General features: G+C 45.9%; 1 protein-coding gene across 6 annotated transcripts in view; it reads right to left on the bottom strand.

Moving 5' to 3' along the window:
- SDK1 (sidekick cell adhesion molecule 1) overlaps window positions 1-19,349 on the bottom strand; it is a 384,927-nt gene that overhangs the window by 55,406 nt on the left and 310,172 nt on the right. For 5 of the 6 annotated variants that reach the window (XM_040078744.2, XM_040078745.2, XM_040078747.2 and 2 more), the window contains 5 exons: window positions 18,320-18,418; window positions 9,765-9,959; window positions 5,564-5,765; window positions 3,639-3,742; window positions 1,448-1,518 (listed from right to left, as the gene is read on the bottom strand). In XM_040078744.2, coding sequence (XP_039934678.1) covers window positions 1,448-1,518; window positions 3,639-3,742; window positions 5,564-5,765; window positions 9,765-9,959; window positions 18,320-18,418 — 671 coding nt within the window. Of the gene's footprint in view, window positions 1-1,447; window positions 1,519-3,638; window positions 3,743-5,563; window positions 5,766-9,764; window positions 9,960-18,319; window positions 18,419-18,979; window positions 19,047-19,349 lie in introns of all 6 variants that reach the window. The other variant, XM_040078751.2, reaches the window with a different exon arrangement.

The following is a 19,349-nucleotide window of genomic DNA, read 5'->3' as shown; positions in this document are numbered from 1 at the left end:
TTATTAACACAGCTCAAAGTTAAAAATTTAGCTTTGCTTGGAAATCCACTCTCCCATTTAGCTTGACTGCTGTTTTCAGTTTACATTATTTCTTAGACACTGCTGTGAAACTTCCTCTTAATTGGAGGCTATTGTGGGACTTGAAGATTTTTGTTTATTTGAAAAATATAGTACGGTTGAATTACCAGGACCTATTAATATACATGTGGTAATGACATATAATCGCCCACAACTCCCTTGAGATGGCTCTGGCACAACAACCCCATTTCACTTTCATGAAATGAAAAGCATCCAATTACCTAAACAACCACCTATTTCACATTAACTACACACCAGTAATCAGTCAGCTGGGGGAACATTTGCTGCTGTGGTCCAGCGTGCCTCACATCCTCTTTGTCCTCACTTTCTGTCCTTTTCTCCCCCTTTGCTGAGGGCTCTTGCAGGTGGGGAGGTAGATTTGCATCTCTCCGTAATTCCTTTGGTAAAACTGCTCAGCGTTGTCTCCTATTTGCTCGACATGCTGCAAGCAGTGCTGGTGCCCAGGATTATCCTGCGTGAGCAGCACAGCCAGGCAGAGTTTAAAGTGCTGCTGCACAGCAATAAACGCACCCTCGTCCATACGTTTTTCTTCCAAAAAACGCAGGGAGTCCCATCTGTACCGTAAATGCACATGCACATTTTTCACTGCAATGCAATCCGTCCAAAGTCGTCCTTACTCCGTGTGGGGGGCAGAGGAGGGCCAGGATGGGCTATGGATAACGTGCAGTGCCCCACTGGGGTGCCTCTATTAACGCCCACTCTGCAAAAAGAAACCTCAGGCGCTGGGTCACAAAATGTTCCTGCACCTCCCGTGAGGCCAGGACTGAGAGGTGAAGGAAGGCAGAGGAAATGCCAATATCAAATGCAGACTTGACACAAATGCTTCCCCGTCCAACCCGGAGAGACTGCGGAGAGCCCGAACTTCCTTTCTCTGCTCTGAAGAAACTCAGTGTTTCCCTCTCAAAGAGTCAAGAGGGTGTGTGGAGCTGCTCAGAGGTATGAATGGGATCTCAGGCACTGATCTCAGCCTTCTGATCATCCCAGCAGCAGGAGGAGGCTGTGCACGATGTGAGCTTCTGATTACCTGATCTTACCATGGAATATTTTCCATGTAAAGATGCACATCCATGGATAGCAATGAGAGGGCAGGAGAATCTGACAAGTAACAATCTTGGACACTCCTTTACCTCCCAGTGGGGCACAAAGTAAAAGCAGCTGTCAGGAATCTCCATTCATCACTAAAATTTATGCTAGATCAGGCAAATAAGGAAGTAGCTGCAGTCCTTCAATGTTAGTACAATACTTCCAACTCAAGAAAATGTCCCTGGCAATGTACCTTAAATTCAACAAGTCAAAGCAGCCCAAAAGATTGTTCACAGGAACGTCAGAATTTTTCATTTTTACCTACCTGCCACTGCACAAGGACAGAGGAAGTTGTGTGGGGAGTTACCAAGACAGAGCTGGGTGGTTCATCTGGAACTAAACAAGAGAAAAAGGGAACAAAAGCAGTTACAGCAGGAGGGTGGAAAGGGGGCAGTTTTTCTTTCATTCATCAGGTACTTTTTCTTCGCTGCTGAAGGAAATCTTCCATCCCAGCTGCTTCGTGGTGGGTCTCAACAGCAGCATGGTGGATGTGGGTGCTGGAAGCCAGGGAGAAGCCAGGCACTCCTCTTACCTCCCTTGCTCCACCCGTGGCCTTGGCAGCTGGAGCACAGCAAGAAAAGCTCAGGGCATAAACCTGGAGGAGGCTGCAGCAGCCAGCTGCTCACAGACCAGCAGATGCCCATCTGTAAGGAAGTGGAACCGGCCGTGTGCTGGCTCCAACGGGTGAGAAAACTGCTCCCAGATTTTTCAGATTTTCTGCCACCTTTGGGGCAAGCCCACCTTGAATTTAGGAGTCTGTGTCACACGGTCACACATTATTTGAGTCAGGACAGCTTGAGTTACCACAGGTTAACCCCTTCCTGTGCCCATGGCCTGTGGCACTCCCAGACACTCCCCAGCAGCTCGAAGATGTGAAGCAAAGGCTTATCAGGAGCTCACAGACCTCCACAGTGCAGTGCTCAAGTGGCAGCACCGGGGTTGCTCAGCAGAATAAACACTCAGTTTGCTGAGGAGCTTTCACAGTTTTTTCCCTGCTGTATTGTGATGAGGCCAAGCACAACTCTAGATCCACTGTAGCTAAATTCAAAGAGAACTTAAAACGAAATTTAAAATCCCAAACCAGTGAGTCAGTGCTGCCTCATTAGCACCAGTTCCAGCCTGCACCGACCCTGCTGCAGCTGTGAAGGAAGGTGGAGAGCCAGGATGCCTTTGAGGGGCTGCTTAGCACATGAGTCAGGTGTTACATGGGTTCCTATTTAACTTCCCATGCTCCTGAGCTCTGTCCTCTGTTCTTCTGAATTCAAGACCACATTCTTGGGCAAAATGGCTTCCTATTTTCATGTCTCAGTGTCGTTTCTAACTCCTTGCTCTGTAGGAAGTAATTCCTAGCACCATATATATGTATCTATAGCCATAGAATCAATCATATATATATATATATATATATATACACACACTTATAACCATAGAAGCAAACACACACACATATATATATATATATACACACACACACACACAACACCACAGAATTATTTAGGTGGGGCACCAAGTCCAACCATTAAGTCAGCACTTCCAATCCCACTGCTAACTCATGTCCCCAGGTGCCACAGGCTTCTGAATCCCTCCAGGGATGGGGAATCCACCACTGCCCTAGGCAGCCTTTGCAGTGCTTGAGAAAGCTTCCAGTGAAGGAATCTTCCCTAACATTCAATCTAAACTTCTCCTGCAGCCAGGCCATTTCCTTACGTGCTACCTCTTCTTACTTGGGAGAAGAGATTGACCCCCACCTCACAGCACCCATGTATATATATATTTATCCACATTATGTATACCAGGATTACCCAATTTCCCAGGGTAAAAGCACATCCTGATGCTTTTCCTACTTTGCAGAGTTCCTTCCTCCATTCAAGACATCAGAGCTACTTCTGCATTCAGGCATCGACTTTATACAATCAAGGAATTAGAAGCTGATCTCTAAGGCTAAAAATAAAAGCCTTGTCAATGTCATTCACAGTTTATTAGTCCTGATCTGCAGGATTAAATGCTCATGTTTCCAGGAGCTTCCTACTCTTTCTTACTTCTACCTCAGCAATTTTGCCATTCTGCAGACCGACGTGGATTGTGAGGGGAAAACAATTGAAGAAACTTCTTCAAATGTATGCAGGGTTCTACATTTATTTTTAATGCTCTCTTGTAAATTATTCAATTTCTGCAAAGATAATGGTTAGTGCAGAGTTTGGAAGCCAATCAAACGAAGCTTAAATCCATTTTGAGACTCCTGAAAGTATGATTCATTATCAGAGGGCACAGCAGGACACTTAAAGGCTGCCTGTTAATTCAGCCATATCTCACTGCTACCTGTGCCGGCTTCCTGTGGACAAAACTGCCTTGGCTGTTGGTTTTCGGTCCAGTCTCAGTGGAGAGCACCCTGCCGTGGCTCCGGGAGCCCTGGGGAGCCCTCACCCCTCCAGTGTGCCCTCCTCCCCGTCCCTTACCATCCTGCAGGGTGGTGACTGCCTCTGTCTCCGCGCTGAAGTCGCTGTCCCCGATGTCGTTGGTGGCTTTCACTCGCAGCTTGTAGGAGGTGAACGGGTTCAAGCTGTGGAATGGGATAAACAAGGCTGAGGGGTGAAATCTCCCTCCCTCATTGCCACTTGACTCCACAGAGAACGTGCCCACTGCCAGCCAGAGTAGCTGAGCAGTTTGTCCCCTCTCCCCATCGCCTCTTCTCTGCAGTCTCCCCCAGCTCCCTCCGTGTTCCCACCCCTGCTGCCATCAGCACCTTCCCAGATGTCCCCTGCTCTGAGTTCCCCAAAACACTCCTGGATTTGTCGCTGAACTGGGCCCCAGTGAGCAGACCTGAGGCTGCAGCTCGTGGAGGAGCGCACGACTGGGGCTCGCTATCAGAGCTCTGCATGGCTGTGCAGAGCCTGGCTTTCCAGGTGCTCTGCTGAGATATCCTCCAAAGCCATCGGGGTCGGCCCATCCTCCTGGCACGGATGGGGAGGAGGCAGGAGACGTGCCCAGGGTCAGCCAGTGCCCAGAATCAGGGATTCAGAGTGCCAGCTCCTGACTAATCCCCTGCGCCACACCGTTCCATCAGTGCGTTTCGCTCCTGCTGAATCCCAAATTAATGCCATCTTACTGGGATTATTTAATAAAGACAGCAACAAAAGGCTCCCTGCAGCTCTTTTGTCTATGTGGTGCTTTAAGATATGCAAAGAGTGATTTCCAGCTGACATAACCTTGCAGAGATGATTCTGTCTTGGCTTGGCAGGGGCGGTGAAGGGGAGGCTGCCTTTGGAGTCACAGGCAGAGGTTTGAAATGCAGAGCTGTAACTTAGGGGGATTTCACTAATTAATTGGTACTGTCTCACCATCCACTGGCAGATGTAGCACTGGCTACAAACCCAAGTTGCTTGTAAGGAATGATTAAACATCAAGGATAATGCATCCTGATGGGCAGCACTCTCACATCCATGACCCTTCTGGACTTCCACAGGAAAGTGCTTTTAGCAAGGGGGAGAAGAAATCTCAGCATTGCCACTCTGTCAGGACAGAATCTCTTAGCTACAGTAACTTGATTAATGTGAATCATCCCTTTTGATCTTTTGTTTTCAGTCATGCAAAAGCCAGGTCTAAGTGACATAGATGGTTTCTTTGTTTTTACAGGTTTTGACTGGAAAGATACTGGCACCCAACCAGTGAGCTGCCATGTACCACAGCCACCAATGCTTTTAATAACAGACCCAAAAAATCTGTATCTGAATGCTCAGAATACCTGATTCTCCTAAAGCTCATGGCCTTTTAGAAGTAATCTGATTTGTACTGGCTCGTCAACAGAGGAAATGGACAGCAAAACAAGTACCTGCTCGTAGACATTCAATTACTTCTGCTGATGTTACAAGGACTTTAATTACACCAGTATTGCAGAGGATATAATGAAGCCTGAATAACAAAGTTTAAACATTCTGATGCTATCTATAAACTTCAGTATGGAAAATACAGATAAAAATGGTTCTCATTTCATCTGGAAAAGCTTATATAGAGATAATTGCCATGCAGCATTCAGAGTGGATTTTAACATCAGTCACTACTGAAAGGATTTTTAACTAGTTGTATTTTACAGAGCTCTGTGTAGCTACATATGATTTAGCCTGAGTAGCGTTATCTGCGGTTCTGAGCTTCCAGGAAAGGCTTCAAAAAACATGCACTGCAGTCCAACTTTAATTAGATTTATTGCATGACCTTCAGCAAATCTCTCAACCGCTGTTCACAACACCACCTCTAAAATGGGAGCAGTGGCCTCACTTAACCTCTCTCCCCCAAAAAGAACATGAAGCTGAGCGATGCTGGTTTTGGTTTCCTAACTAGAGGGAAAGTTTGTGAATTTCTGCGCTGGCCTGGGACCTCATGGTACCTTTCGATAATGCAGGACGTGGCCTCGTGGCTGATGGAGGAGGAGTAGGTTTGCCAGTCCCCGTGCGGCAGCTCCCGCACTTGCACGGTGAAATATCGGATTGGCGAGGATCCGTCGCTGCCGGGGACCCACGTCAGCACCAGGCTGCGGGAGGACACGTCGCCCTGGGGGGTCATCACCTGCCTGGGAGGTGCTGGTCGCTCTGCAATCGAACCACAAGTTAGCTGCTTTGAGAGGGAATTCAAAACAAGGTAAAATGTGACAGCCCGGTCAGATTTTCACAGCGGTAAAGCCACAGGGCATTGAATTTTTGGATTTGCCACATGAAGTATGCAAACATCCCGTTCCTTAACCTTCTGCTGCAAGGAAGAGCAGTAAAACTGATTCTCATCTCCCTGCACCAAAGGTAACCACAGCATATAAACCTTCCTCACAGTGGACCTCAGACTTGGGGCGGGTCTTGACCTGGTTAAAGAAGAGTCACCAGGACTGGAAGCCAAACAAGGCAAGGCAATCTTTAATGAAACTCAGCTGTGCTTCTGGCTGCATTGGCTCTTTTGACAGAATCTGTGTGTCAATGAGCTCACTTTTTCACCTGTTCCTACTCCTTGCTACCAGGAACTCTGTTCTCTCTGTGCCATGCAGGGTCCTCTTCCCCCAGCTGCGGCAAGAGGAAGGGGCGAGCTGGAACAGGCTGTTGTGTGGCAGAGTCCAAGCACACACAGCTGATGCTGAACTCCTGCACCAGGCGAGGAACCAGGAGGCATCAGCAGCTCCTGGTGCTGTTGCTTCCAAACCCCAGCCTGGAAGCAGCACAGAGCTGGGGCTGGAACACCCGGTGCAGGTCCCTTCCAGAGCTCCCTGACTCTTCCCTTCATACCCACTAACCTTGAACCTGCAAAGTCAAACCAGCCAGTGCTGAGGGAGATCTCTCCAGAGTAATTACCCTCACAGCTCTGGGATGAGCAGGGAATGGCAATGCAGGTGTCAGCATGCCAGCCCCCAACTGTTTCATTACAGATCTCCTTTCCCGTCACCGCGGCTCCGCACTCCATCGATTTCAATAGAGAAACCCTATAGAGTGAGGAATAATTGTTTAATTGTTTATCATGAAGATTATTGATTCTGATTAAAATGTGTGGCATGTAATAAAGCAGAAATTGATTGGAGACACCGCAGTGACTTGCTTTTGAGAAGCAATTCAATTCAACTTCATCAGCACTTGTTTCCATAAACACACCTCTGCCTGCCTGATTCCTCACAGCTCCGGACAGCCAGCGCTTCATTTCCCTGCCATCCCTTAAAACCATTTCCTGCGTGTTTTGGCATTTCTCTGCAGCCTGCTCTCGCTGACATCAGTGCCCAAAGACTTGTAAGCTATTAGCTGGAGGAAGCCCTGGGTGCCAGCAGCCTGCGAGCAGCAGCACGACGCGAAAGGTCAGCGCCTTACGCTGACAGGCAGAGACAGGGACGCGGGGTTATTCCATGCCAGGGAGCGAGAGTCGTGCAGGGATTTTATACATCCTGCTCTGCACTTTTGGGCAGGTCAGATCTTGCAGTCAGTCTCCCATGACTGGGTTTCCTTCTGCTGCTAATGGGAGTTCTTAAAATCTCCCGCCTTGCAGGATATACTCCCTGACTGTTTGTACAAACCCATTAGTGTAAAGAGTTTGTTTATGGGAATTCAGCCACAAGCAAATGCTAAGCTGAGACTGTCAGTGCAGGTTTGACTCCACCAGGCCACATGATTCTATAGACTATTTTTAATTTCTTGCTACATTTAAGTTTTTTGACTCAGTTCTGCCCTGATCACTGGTGTTGACTGTTCTGAAGTGTAGATTCAAAGCACTGCAGCAGAGGCCCTGGAGGGTGCAGCCACAATATAGCTTGGGATCTGTAAATCACAGGCTTCACTGCAAAATGTGAAGATTTATACTGGGATTAACCAAGGAATTTACAAGGGTGAGAGTGACCAATTTTGTTAATTTTCAAGAGAATTTTTGTGTCTGTCCACCTTAGTATCAAGGACTATGAGGATTTTAAGTACATCTTTATTAACAGGAATTAAATATCTTTTTATTCTAGAATATTTATTATCATGTATACACATTTCAGGTTAATTTCTTGTTAGCAGGATAGCTACACCTGGATAACTTTCTTTATCATCCCCTTTTATAATTCTTGCTGATGTGAGAAAGCACATTTTTGTCCTTACACTTTGTATGAGATCAGTAAACTTGTGGTTCCAAAACACGTAGAGGCCCCGCAGAGCTGTCCATCAACAAGAGAACGGGATCTTGTTACACTGTGATTTGGGTACTCAAGATAACCCTAAAGCATTGATAGCAACAAGGGGTCATTGTTCCCACAGTGAGCTGGGAGTTCTGCCTTGAGCTATTGTGCATCCCTCTGCACAGTCCGGGGAATCTCAGCACGTTTTATTGAGCAGGAGAGGCTCTGAGCTATGAGAATTCACATTTTTTTGGCATGGTGGGGTTTTTTTTTTGAAGCCTCCACATGTCAGGCTTTGAAACTCCCCTTTGACAGCAATCAGACAGGGGTGGGAGAAACCTTGAGCTGATAAATCTCTTTGATGGACAGTATCTTTAGCAGAGGCACTTCCAATTTCCTAACACATCTCCAGAGGTTCTTTCTCTGAGGACTGCGCTGTTATGCACTGGGAAAGCTGCACATGACCTGCAGAGCTTTGCCAGAGGGAATTTTAAACCCAACCAGACAGGCCAGGAGTAGTTGAAAAGCACCTCTCAGGCTCTTGCTGTTGGTAGCTGAACATCAGCTTCCTCTCTTCTCAGAAATGTTGGAGAAAAATAATAAGGAAGACATTGTGGGCAAATACAATGGGAAATCTTTACTCTTGCAATAAATCATGTGCAAGGTGTAGAAAGGACTTTAAACAAACGATTGCTTATCAGGCACATTTTAGGAATTAAAAGCAAATGTCATTGGTTGCATTGTAGTGCATAACTTGGGAAAGAACCAGGAGCAGGCCCACAAGCACATGCAGAAGTTGAAAGATGTCTGTGGAGGTCTGGCCTGGTGACCTGCTGGAGTGTGCTCCTCTCTGAACTGTGACTTTTATGAGGCACGGGAGTTGTATGGTTCTAGTTTTTGAGGGACAGTTTTACTTTAAAAATATCAATATCCAGACATCCCATGGCACAAAACCCAAGTGGAGCTGGCAGAGTTACCCTGGCTTGTTTTGATTTTGCCAGCTCAAGAGACCAGACATATTCTTTGCAGTGGAACATGACCTGTGTGCAAGAAAGTGAAAACCCCACACATTTGCCCTCCACCAACATATTCACCAATATATCCACTTTTAGCTCTGAATTTAAAAAAAAAAAAAAAAAAAAAATAAAAATCTTCATGTGCAAGTAGAAAATGCAATTTTTTTTAACTGAAGCTCTACAGATCAGTTCTAAAACTGGAGGAATGAGCAGTTCCTTGAGCCAAAGCATTAAAAACAAGCAGCGATGCAGAGCAGATCCTGTAATACCTGAAATGTCTTTCACATTTTGGTACATTTGGTATCAAAGCATTTGGTTTCATTTACACACATCTATAAATGCCACCATCTAGACTCCCCTCAGAACAGAATTTGCCTGGAGAGTCAGCATGCAAACAACCATTTCATGGCTGATGCAAGAAGCAGAAAAAGTCTGGGCAATCCAGATGCAAAGGCTCTGCTCGAGCGTGTGGCAGCGAAAGGCCAGAGTAATTACAAACACATTAGGTCAGGGCTGAGGCACAATGGAGGAGCCGTGGAGAAATTCTGCAACGCCACTGACTCTCATTTTGTGTTCCCTAATCAATATAATTCATCCATCACTTACTTTCTTAAGATTGCAGTCTTTCTAGAAAACGAGAGAGCTGAAAAAAAAAAAAAAGAAAAAACCAAACCAACAAAAAACCCAAAAACCCATCTGACTGCAAAAGGAGGCTGCATATGGCCAATATAGCAGCTGATGGAAAAATCAATTCCAACAGCCCGGCAGGTTAGAAGAATTGCGTCTCATAAAAGTCTGCCTTGCTTTCTCAAATCATGATGTTGCTATGGATTGGGGCAGGTTTATGGGGTGAGAAGGAGGAGGTGCAGCCTGCTATTAAAATCCCCCTAAGTGCAGCACAGGCACTGGGGCAGGCACAGAAACTCCCCGAACCCACGGCTTGCAGGCGTTACCTCGTTTCTCAGTGGTGATCACCGTGGCTTCCAGAGGCTCCCCCCAGCCCTGCCTGGTCTTGGCAGAGGTCCTGAAGATGTAGGCTGACTCTGGGCTCAGGTCTGTAGCCGTGAACTGCCGGACTGTGGAGCCGACCTCCACCGTGGTGAACTTGTTGGGGCTGCTGCTGGCCAGGCGGTAGGCGACCTGGTACCCTGCAAGCAGAGAGGGGAAAAGCTCAGCTGGCTTCTCTAGCAGGGACAAAAGAGCACCAGCACTATTAGTTTATCCTAATTACATGCTTATCTGAAGTCAGGAGAAAAGTGATTTATTGCCCTTGCCGTTATAAAGCTCTGCTTTTTTGGCAGATGCCAGGCACCTTACAAAGGAAATCACTCACACAGGAGGCTCTGCTGGATACAACTGCCATGAAACCCAGCTCACTTTCCATCCTTTAGACCGACAAGATGCAAAACCAGTTTAATCTTCCCTGGGCATGCTGGTACCTTTCTGGAAAGCAAAGGAGCAGAGTCGGTTCCATGTGTCACCTGACTGAGGGGGTTCAAGGCAATGCTCCCGTTCCAGCTTTCCAGCCCACGCTCACAGGTTGTTCTGCCCTCTCCCAGTTTCAGCACTGGCACAAATTCAAGGTTCTGCAGCTGCAGCTTCAGCAGCTGGATTGCCTGAACCACGCAGCCTCCACACTGCTCCAGTCAAAGCTTGCCCTTCCTCTCTGCACGTGCTTTTCCCTCAGCAGTGAGCGCCAGATCTGCCAATAAAGCCACCCTTCCCTCATCCAGCATCACTGCTCCTGCCTAGAGCCTGAGGAAGGAGCCTGCAAGCCCTGTGGTCCTGCTTCATCCATGCAGGTCTCAATAATCAATTTTGCTGATGCCTGTAAGTGATAAACCCCCTTCCACCCTGCCTAACAATCAGGAGCTCACGGTTTAGCCTGGGTTATTAATGATTCCACTGTGCAAGGAGGGATTCCAGGGCTCTTACGCACCACTAGCGACAACTGTCCCCCAAAGAGGGTCTGCCAAATGTTCAAATCCATTCTGTAAACCCAGCAATTCAATCAGGCTCTCACTTCTGGAGCTCAATGGTAACTTCCAGTCCAGCAGCTGACTTCCAAAATCAATTAATAGCAGAACTGATGTGGAGTTTTATTGCCTGAGCTAAATGTATGATTAAATGCTCCATGGAGTTACACAGGGCAGAGCACAGCCAACAAAATCCAAATCAAACCAGCTGAAAACAAAACAGTCACGGCACAGTTCTGCCAACCCTCTGCTCATCCTCCAAATGACAAAAGAGGTCTGCAGCACCTGAGCCATCTCTTTCTCATGGAATTAATATCCCAGCTAGAGTTTGAACTCCCACCACATCTTGGCTGTAACAAGACCAAGGGGAGCCAAACCTGGCATGGTTCATTTGGGAAGGTCACTGCATGAAATCTGAGGGGCTGATCTTACCTACGGCTATTAGAGAAAACCCAATGACATTTATTTCCCACTGTGAACATGCCACATTTGCCACATTTCCACTCACAGAAAAGGCCCGGAGTTCCTGCAGTCCCTGGAATCGATGCCACTTGCGTGTGGCGCACTCTGCCGCGAACAGGGGAATTTAATTGGGATACAGATGGTATTAATTTTGTTGTGCCGGCTCTCACAGTGCCACTGATGATGCACCAGGGTTTCCTTGTCCTTTCTTCTCTGGCGGCTGCTCGGGGACATGGGGAAACAGTCATGGCTGCTTCAGATGGAGCAGTTTGCACCGACACCTCGAGGAGCGAGCTGGCTTTTCCAAGCACCTGTGGCTTCAGCCCCAGCTCCCCCAGGCTGTGCTTGGCTTATTCCTACAGGAACATTTCCACAGCCAGGTGGATAAACTTAGATTTCTTCAAAGGCTGGGAGCAGTGTCCTGTGAGGAGTGCCTGAGGACTTTGGGCTTGTCTAGTCTGGAGGCTGAGGGGTGACCTCACTGCTCTCTGGAGAGGGAGGTGCTGATCTACCAGGCTGGTAAAACACCGGTGCAGAGAGGCGGTGGCTGCCCCATCCCTGGAAATATTCAAGGTCAGGGTGGACACGGCTTGGAAAGTTGAGAATGTCCCTGCCCATGGCAGGGGGGCTGGACCAGATGGCTTTCAAAGATTGCTGCTAACCCAAACTATCTGGGTTCTGTGATCACCCCGGGACTGATGGGACATGCGGGAATGGTTCAAAGCTGCTTCAGCCAAGGTTTAGAGTGGACATGGGGAAGGATTTATTTACAGAGAGGGTGGTCAAACCTGGGAACTGCCTTCCTGGAGAGGTGGGCAATGCCCCAAGCCTGTTTAAGAGCCATTTGGATGAAGCCATTAATAATACTCTAATTTGGTCAGCATTGAACTGGTCAGGCAGCTGGATTAATTATTGTTATAGGTGCCTTTCCAACTGGAATAGTCTGTTCTCTTCTATTCTATTCTAATCAATTAAAAAGTCTCCTGATTTTTCAGTGCTCCCGAGCGTGCTTAGATCCCAGCAAAGTCTTGGGGTCTTACTCTTTCAACATTTCATTTTTTCACCTGCAAATTATCTCCTTTTATCCATGGGACTAGTTCTTCCATTACTAGTCCAATAAATTTCAGCAAAGTATTTCTGTACCTTTAATGCTGCAATATTTTGATCTTTTTTAAAATTCCACAGAAAGACAGAGAGCAACGGGGAGAAGGAACTGATATATATGATCTTTTTTGTTTATCCTGATGTGAAGAACGTGGGAGTGAAAACCCCAGTGCAGGATCTTAACAAGGAGGAAAAATAGTCAAAGAAAAGCACTGGGGAAATTTTTACAGAAGCAGGAAAGATGAAGGAAAAAAGCAACTAAGATGGCTAAAGCAGCTTGATAAAGGGACCTAAGACGTAAAGAATAAGACCTGGAGGGAAACAGAGAATATTAAAAGAATAGAAAAGTTGATTTATCTAGTTATTAAAAGATAAGTATGATATCTGGGACATATCCTTGTTGAGTAATTTCCTCTCTTTTCTAAACCTTTGTAAAATATGAAGTGTAGTTAAAATGTAAGGGGGGAATAGAAAGATAACTATTTACTGCTAAATGGTGGCAGTCATGCTGGAAAGCAATTGCAAACACACCCAGGTTAGGCAAAGGAACACACGCATATCTAGGCCATTACAATATCTTACACAAGAGTGGGGGTGTGGCTAGTGAAAAAATTAATTTAGCTGTGAGAGAGAGGAAATCACTTGTCACAGCCTGTCTCTGTGACAGGCTCTCCAAACTCCCTTTCCTTGCACCCCTGTGAAAAACAGTGCGAGCTCTCACTGTCCCCTCCTACATCTGCTGTCTTGGCTCAAAGTCTGAGGAAATATCTGTTTTCCTGAGTTTACACAACCAGAGCCATCACCTTGACACCTCCATAGGTCTGATTCCAAGGTAAATATCCAAGCTCTACACCTGAACTCAGCTCACTTTTACCGCTACCTACAACCCACCTGGGAGACACCCAGCGCTTCATCCTGACCCCCTGCATCTCCTGTTAGACAGTTCGGGACAATGAGGATCCAGACTTGCATAAAAAGCATTATTTTTATTTTTTTCTGAGCAGCGCAGAAGACTCAGTACTTAAACTACAGCTTGGATAATAACTAGGGCTAATGCAAGATCAAAAAGATAAAATTATTAAGTTGATGAATTTCAGCAACAAGGGATAGGAGAAGAAAGGGAATGTTAAGTGAAATCAAACGAGGCAAATCAATAGAGGTAAATGGGAAGTGTTCAAAGAGAAATTAATGTATGCTCGAGGGCTATAACAGGCAATTGTTGCAGTGGAGGAATGAGCAGCTTCCTTTCCTTACTAGATTATGACAAGAAGATATTGCAGATATCTTACTAAAAAAAAAAAAAAAAAAAAAAATCAAAGGTTATGAATAAAAGTATAGCCTTTAAAAAGTGACTGGAACAAACTTTTGGGAGAAAGGAATATCTTATAGAACGTGAAATGTCTGGATGGTCAATAAGAGTTTGTATAATTTCCTTAACTTTTTTGCCATATAACATTAGATCCCAAATCTCTTCTGCTATTGGGAATGCCACCACTCACCAGGCCAAAACAGCATTAAAAACCCTCCTGAAAGATCAAGTCTTCAGGAGTTCATTTATTCATTGAAACTAGGCCTATTTCTCACTTTAGCATCTTCCTGAGCATTTTTTGCACGAATGTAAGCAGTTCCACGAGCTGCACTCTTCCCAAACTCCATAAACGGCAGCTGCCTGTTAAACGTTAGGTCACCGCAGCACAGCCGCTGGATTCCCTAAAGCAAACAGGCAGGAGGGGGGTGACAACACCCCGTGAATATCAAGAAGCCTTCAAGCTCGTCACCATACAAAGCCCTTCAAGAAGTGGCAGCACCCGTTGGTGCAGGCCACGGTGCAGCAGAGATACAAACACTTATTAATTTGTCACAGAACTCGGGGAGAGCTGAGCGATACCGCGAGGTTACGCTCGGCGCGGCGGAGCAGCAATCCGGTTTGTTGATTCTCCTGCTTATCTGTTCTAGGGCCAGCGGGTGTGTAAATGCAGCCTGGGATCAGAATAGGAATTTGCAAACACGGATTACATCCAATTTTGGTTCTAATTCTCGGTGGAGGTCTTAGGCTTTTTTTTTTTTTTTTTTAATTTTTTTGCAATAAGCTCCACGTAAATGCCAAATATGAGGATACCGTGAGGAATACAAACCAGGGCCTGGGAGGATGCGGGTTAAGCTCTCGTTTTCAGGGGAGCTCATTGCTTGAAGTGCACAAATGCACATTAATGCCTCATTTATCTTTAATAGTATTTGAGGGAACTATGTGGGTGCTGGCTGAACTGAGCGCAGAGAGGAAGACAGAGTGAAGCCTCAGAGGGCTGGCATAACATTCCCAGAAGGAAAAAGGGGAAATATCTCACAGACTTGCATGGTAAAATATTTAAACAAACAAACAAGCGATTTTCCCTCTTGGTGCCTGCCAGTATTTCATCCTGCTAATCTCTCTCTGAAAGGCTAGAACATGTTTTTATATAGATTACAAAAATGTTAGCGGCAAAGGTGCGCATATGCTCAGAGGACAAGGCAGGCAGAGCAGGAACATTAGTTCAAAGGCTCTGAACGTAAGTCGCTCTTGCAAAGCAAGTGGTTTTTCTTTCGAGCCCCATGAGTGAATAGAAGGGCAGCGCACAAAATTACGTTCACTTATTTTGCCCAATGACTCCACTTTGGTGCACTTGACCAGGGGGTTGCAGTGGTGTTTTGGAGGTTCATTATAGTAATGAGATGTAAAAAGTGTGCAGGGAAAAATAAAACCCAACCCAAACTCCCCAAATTTGCAACCTTTCCTTAGAGGGCTACACATTGTTTTTTATCTATTTTTGAAGCACAGCTCACTTCTTAGAAAAGATCACAGAAGTAGCCAGCATGAGCAATTTTCCCTTTTTCTCTCTTTGGCTGCTAACTACTTCCTCCAGGAACCTCAGTATTTCTACCATTGAGAAAATAAAAGCAAGAACTGTTGAATAAAGACAATGGACTTCAAAAGGGTGGATAGGGGGGACTGGCAGGTAACATCCTCCTGGGAAGGAATTCTAAGGGAAAAAGGAATCCAGGTTAGCTGACCATTTTAAGAGACAAAAAAAATGGTACAACCATCCCAGTGCAGACAAAAGATGTTAAGAGGCCAATATGTTTGCATTCAGAGCTCACTAATGGCCTGAAAATCAAAAGTGAATTGGAGAAAAAGTTGAAACAGGACACAGGTCTAAGGGAGCATATAAATAGACAGCAAAGGCAGGTAGGGACAAAATCAGAATGGCCACACAGCAAAGTGAGTTATCACCTGAAGGGCAGCAAAGGCAGTGAGAAAGATTTCATAAATACATTAGAAATCGGAGGGAGAGGAGGAGGACAGGTCAACCAGCAGGAGGAAAAAAAGAGCAAAAGAGAGGTGAGGCAGAAAGGGAAGGAAGGCTGATTCCTGCACTGCTGCAGTCTCACACACAACAAGAAGTTGGTGCTGACAAGATCCTCCACACAAATTAAAAGTGACAACAATGTAAGTAGGGATGCAGGCTGGGATAGAGAACAGGTTAACGAATATTTAGCTAAGCTGGATGTAATCAAGTCAGAAAGGCCTGATGAAATTTGCCCTGTAGAGATGGAGCCATCTCTGAATAATTAGCCATTCTCTTCTAGGACCTGTGGACGACAAGTGACATCCCAGAACATTACAAAAGGGCAAACAGAGTACACTGTCTTTTAAAAGGAGGCAAGGTGGACTAAAGGAATTACGAACAAATCAAACTAAAGTTCAATACACAGAAAGAATGTGGAAAAAATATGAGTCAATATACAAGCATCTATGAGGATAATAATGTGCCAAGGAACAGCCAATATCCACTTGATTGGAGCAAATAATAAATATCAAAAAATCTGTTTTCCATTTTGACAGTGTAATTGGCCAGGTGGGAAGAGTAGATATGATCCACGTTGTCTTTGAGTGAGGCTTTAATATGGTTGCACATAGTCCCACCCAAAGCAAACACAATAACAGAATCTAAGAAAAACACCACACATTTTGAGGTGAACGCTTAAAAAAATTAAAATGTTATCAATGATTTGCTAACAGCCAGGGAGGACATAGTAGGTAAGCTCTCCTGAGACCTCATGAATGAGTCTGGTCCTGTTGAATACTTTCATTAATGACCTGGCTGATGGAAATGCCAATCTGCTTGCAAACTCCAAAATTGAAAGCAAGCTGTGCACACTTTAGAGGACATGAGTGTCATTCAAAGAGATCTGGGCAATGAAGAGAGATGGTCTGGAATCAGTGAGATGAAATTCAATAAAGGTATCTGCAAATTATCACACTTAAAGAGAAAAAGCTGAATGCAGTTGTGAAAGGAGGACTGGCTGACCTGGAACTGCGCTGTGGGAGAGAGCAGGAATGAACAGTGGGACATGAACTGACTTTGTTACACCTTCAGAGGAGTCATGGACTGTGTGAAGCACCCTGGGGTGTCTTACTGGGAAAGACATTGGAAACAACAGTCTACATGCTAAACATGCCAAAGATTCTTTGAGGGACAGCTTTTGCCTTTCCTTCCAGCCCTGTTTGTATGATTTTATCATCACCATAATGTCAATGAGCAAGAGCCAGCTGCAGAGGGGATGCACTGCACAAAGCACTCTGCAAAGACAAAAGAAAGGAGAGTTCCTACTCTGCTGATCTTGCAGCAACTCCAGCAAACGAGGCCAACAAGGTGCAGCAGCGTGAGAGGTTGGAACACAGTTGTGGGAGCAAAATGCCTTTTGTGCTTTCTCATCATTCCTATCAAATGATTTTTTTTCCTCCTTAACCACATCCTGTGACTCAAATCTCAGTCTCTGCTGAGAGCAAGTTCTAGGACACACAGTTCCTTAAAAAAAGCAACAAATCAAACCCACAAGACAACCTGGAAGCCAAGATTCCTTGAGCTGCAGAGAAACCCTGCGTGGATCCATCTCTGGCAGCTCACCGCTGCCAAGGTCCAGACAGACTCCTCCTCATGCTCAGAAAATCCTGCAGCGTCTGCCTTTGGATGCTGTTTGAAGATTTCCCTGTGTCTTCAGGTGCTTGGGGACCACTTTGGTAAACTACACACCTGAGCAAACACTTGGAGTTCTTGACTCAAGATTTAAGTGCAATGCAGGACGACTTCTGTATTTAAAGCAACGTCACCTCTGCAGGAGCATTTGAAGCAGGCACCCTCCGGCCAGCAGGGAAGGCTTTAGGGAATATTGCTGAAAGCCTACATGTGGGCCTGAATGATGGCAGTGAAATTAGAAGCAGAAAGGTCTGGCAGACTGAGTAATAGATAAAAACAAAAGCTTTTGCTTCTGTTCTCAGAATTGAGACACAAATCTTTACTCGCCAGCCAGAACTACTGTAAAATGTGTTCAGCAGCAGCAAAAACCACTAAATTGCTTGGTAACTATGAGCTACGTTAATTTTAGAGGCAGGAATGGATTCTTACATTGTAAAAGTCTTCACATTTTAAGTGCAACAGTGGCTGGGTGCACATATTGCAAAGGCAACCCAAGAGTTATGAGAGCAGGTAGGTGAGAAGGTTTTCCACAAATTCCTGTCATGCCTTGCTGCCTCTCTTTTCCTTGATGAAAGGGCAAATAGGATTTAACTCCTCATGACCTGTCAGACATGTTATCTGAAGGAAGCAATAAAATGGAAGCACACATAAAACTGAAACATCGGGCATGTCTGACAAAGATGGGGAAAATCCAGGTCTCTAGGCAGTTTTCCCAATAGTCAGCCAAACAGGTCACCAACCCAAAACGCAGATGGGAAGAGAGATGACATTCAGACACGGGGCCTCAAACAACACCGAATTCTGGCTCAGGAAAACCCACAGCACGGAGTGCTGCAGACTTGTCCCCTCAGCTGACACCAGCTCATTTACCTTTCTTCAGCCAGAGATTCTCTTACGTGCAAGGCAAAGGAAAACCCCACTTGCTCTGATCTCCGTCCCTGCGTTCCTTACCCAGGATAACGCCGTTGGGCTCCTCCGGCGGCTGCCAAACGATGCGCACGGACGTCAGCCTCACCTCGGGGAACACCAGCTTCACGGGGGGCCCGGGGGCTGCAAGGGAACACAGGGATCATGGCAGCAAGGGCTGCACCTCGCAGGGGTCACAGGTGTCCTGCTCACCCTGTAAAGAGTCACAGCCCAAGCCCCATCTCTCCAGTAGTGGTTGGAAGCACCCATGCATGTGCATAGCATACATTTATTCTGTAAATACATACACATTCTGTTCAGGGATGAAGATCTCAGACACCAAACACAGCACAGACCAGTGCACCCTACAGTGCTTTTTTATTGCACCAGGAGCTCTGAGCTCTGTAGGATTTTTCTCACTGCAGCATCACCTCTGGTGTAACTGAGAACGCACTATGAAGCAAGACACCAAGCTGCCTTTACAGAGAGTTATATAGCTTAATCCACTTCATACCTGTTGGAATTCAGTAATATCCCTTCCCTGTGTCATCAGCGCCAGCTTTGAACTGCTCCCTGACTCTACATTTGCATCTTAAACGCTGAGGGGTGAGCAGGAGAACCCGAGGCAGGTGAGAGGCACATTAACACAGACGGTGCTGACCAGCCCAGGTTCACGAGGTGAGGAGATGCTAATTCATACATTACCATCCATGAATTTTCCCCTTCAGCACAAATTCCACCTGCATTACTCCTGGTGATACTTTTAATTAAGCTGAGCCCAGAGGAGACACAACATATTTATGTCAGGGGTATGGAGATGGAAGAACAATTTGTTTCATTTGCCAACATGCACTTAAGGAGGGAACTGCTATAATGGGGTTATCCAAAACAAACAGTTTTAAGTATTTCTCATTATAGCCTGATATGTACATTTCACTGAGTGCTTTTTCTCACCCTGCAGAGTTCTGCTAACAGTAATTTTTTTAATTTTTTCCTTTCAAAGAGAAGCCAGGTCTACACACAGGGAGTATGCTGAAAAAAAGGCTAAAAAAATGTCAGGGAGTTGTTGGCCCTG

This window comes from Hirundo rustica, chromosome 15 (assembly GCF_015227805.2).
Source record: "Hirundo rustica isolate bHirRus1 chromosome 15, bHirRus1.pri.v3, whole genome shotgun sequence".
In the NCBI taxonomy this organism is placed as follows: Eukaryota; Metazoa; Chordata; class Aves; order Passeriformes; family Hirundinidae; genus Hirundo; species Hirundo rustica.
The sequence above is the reverse complement of the archived record's forward strand: the minus strand, read 5'-3'. Positions and strand labels throughout refer to the sequence as shown.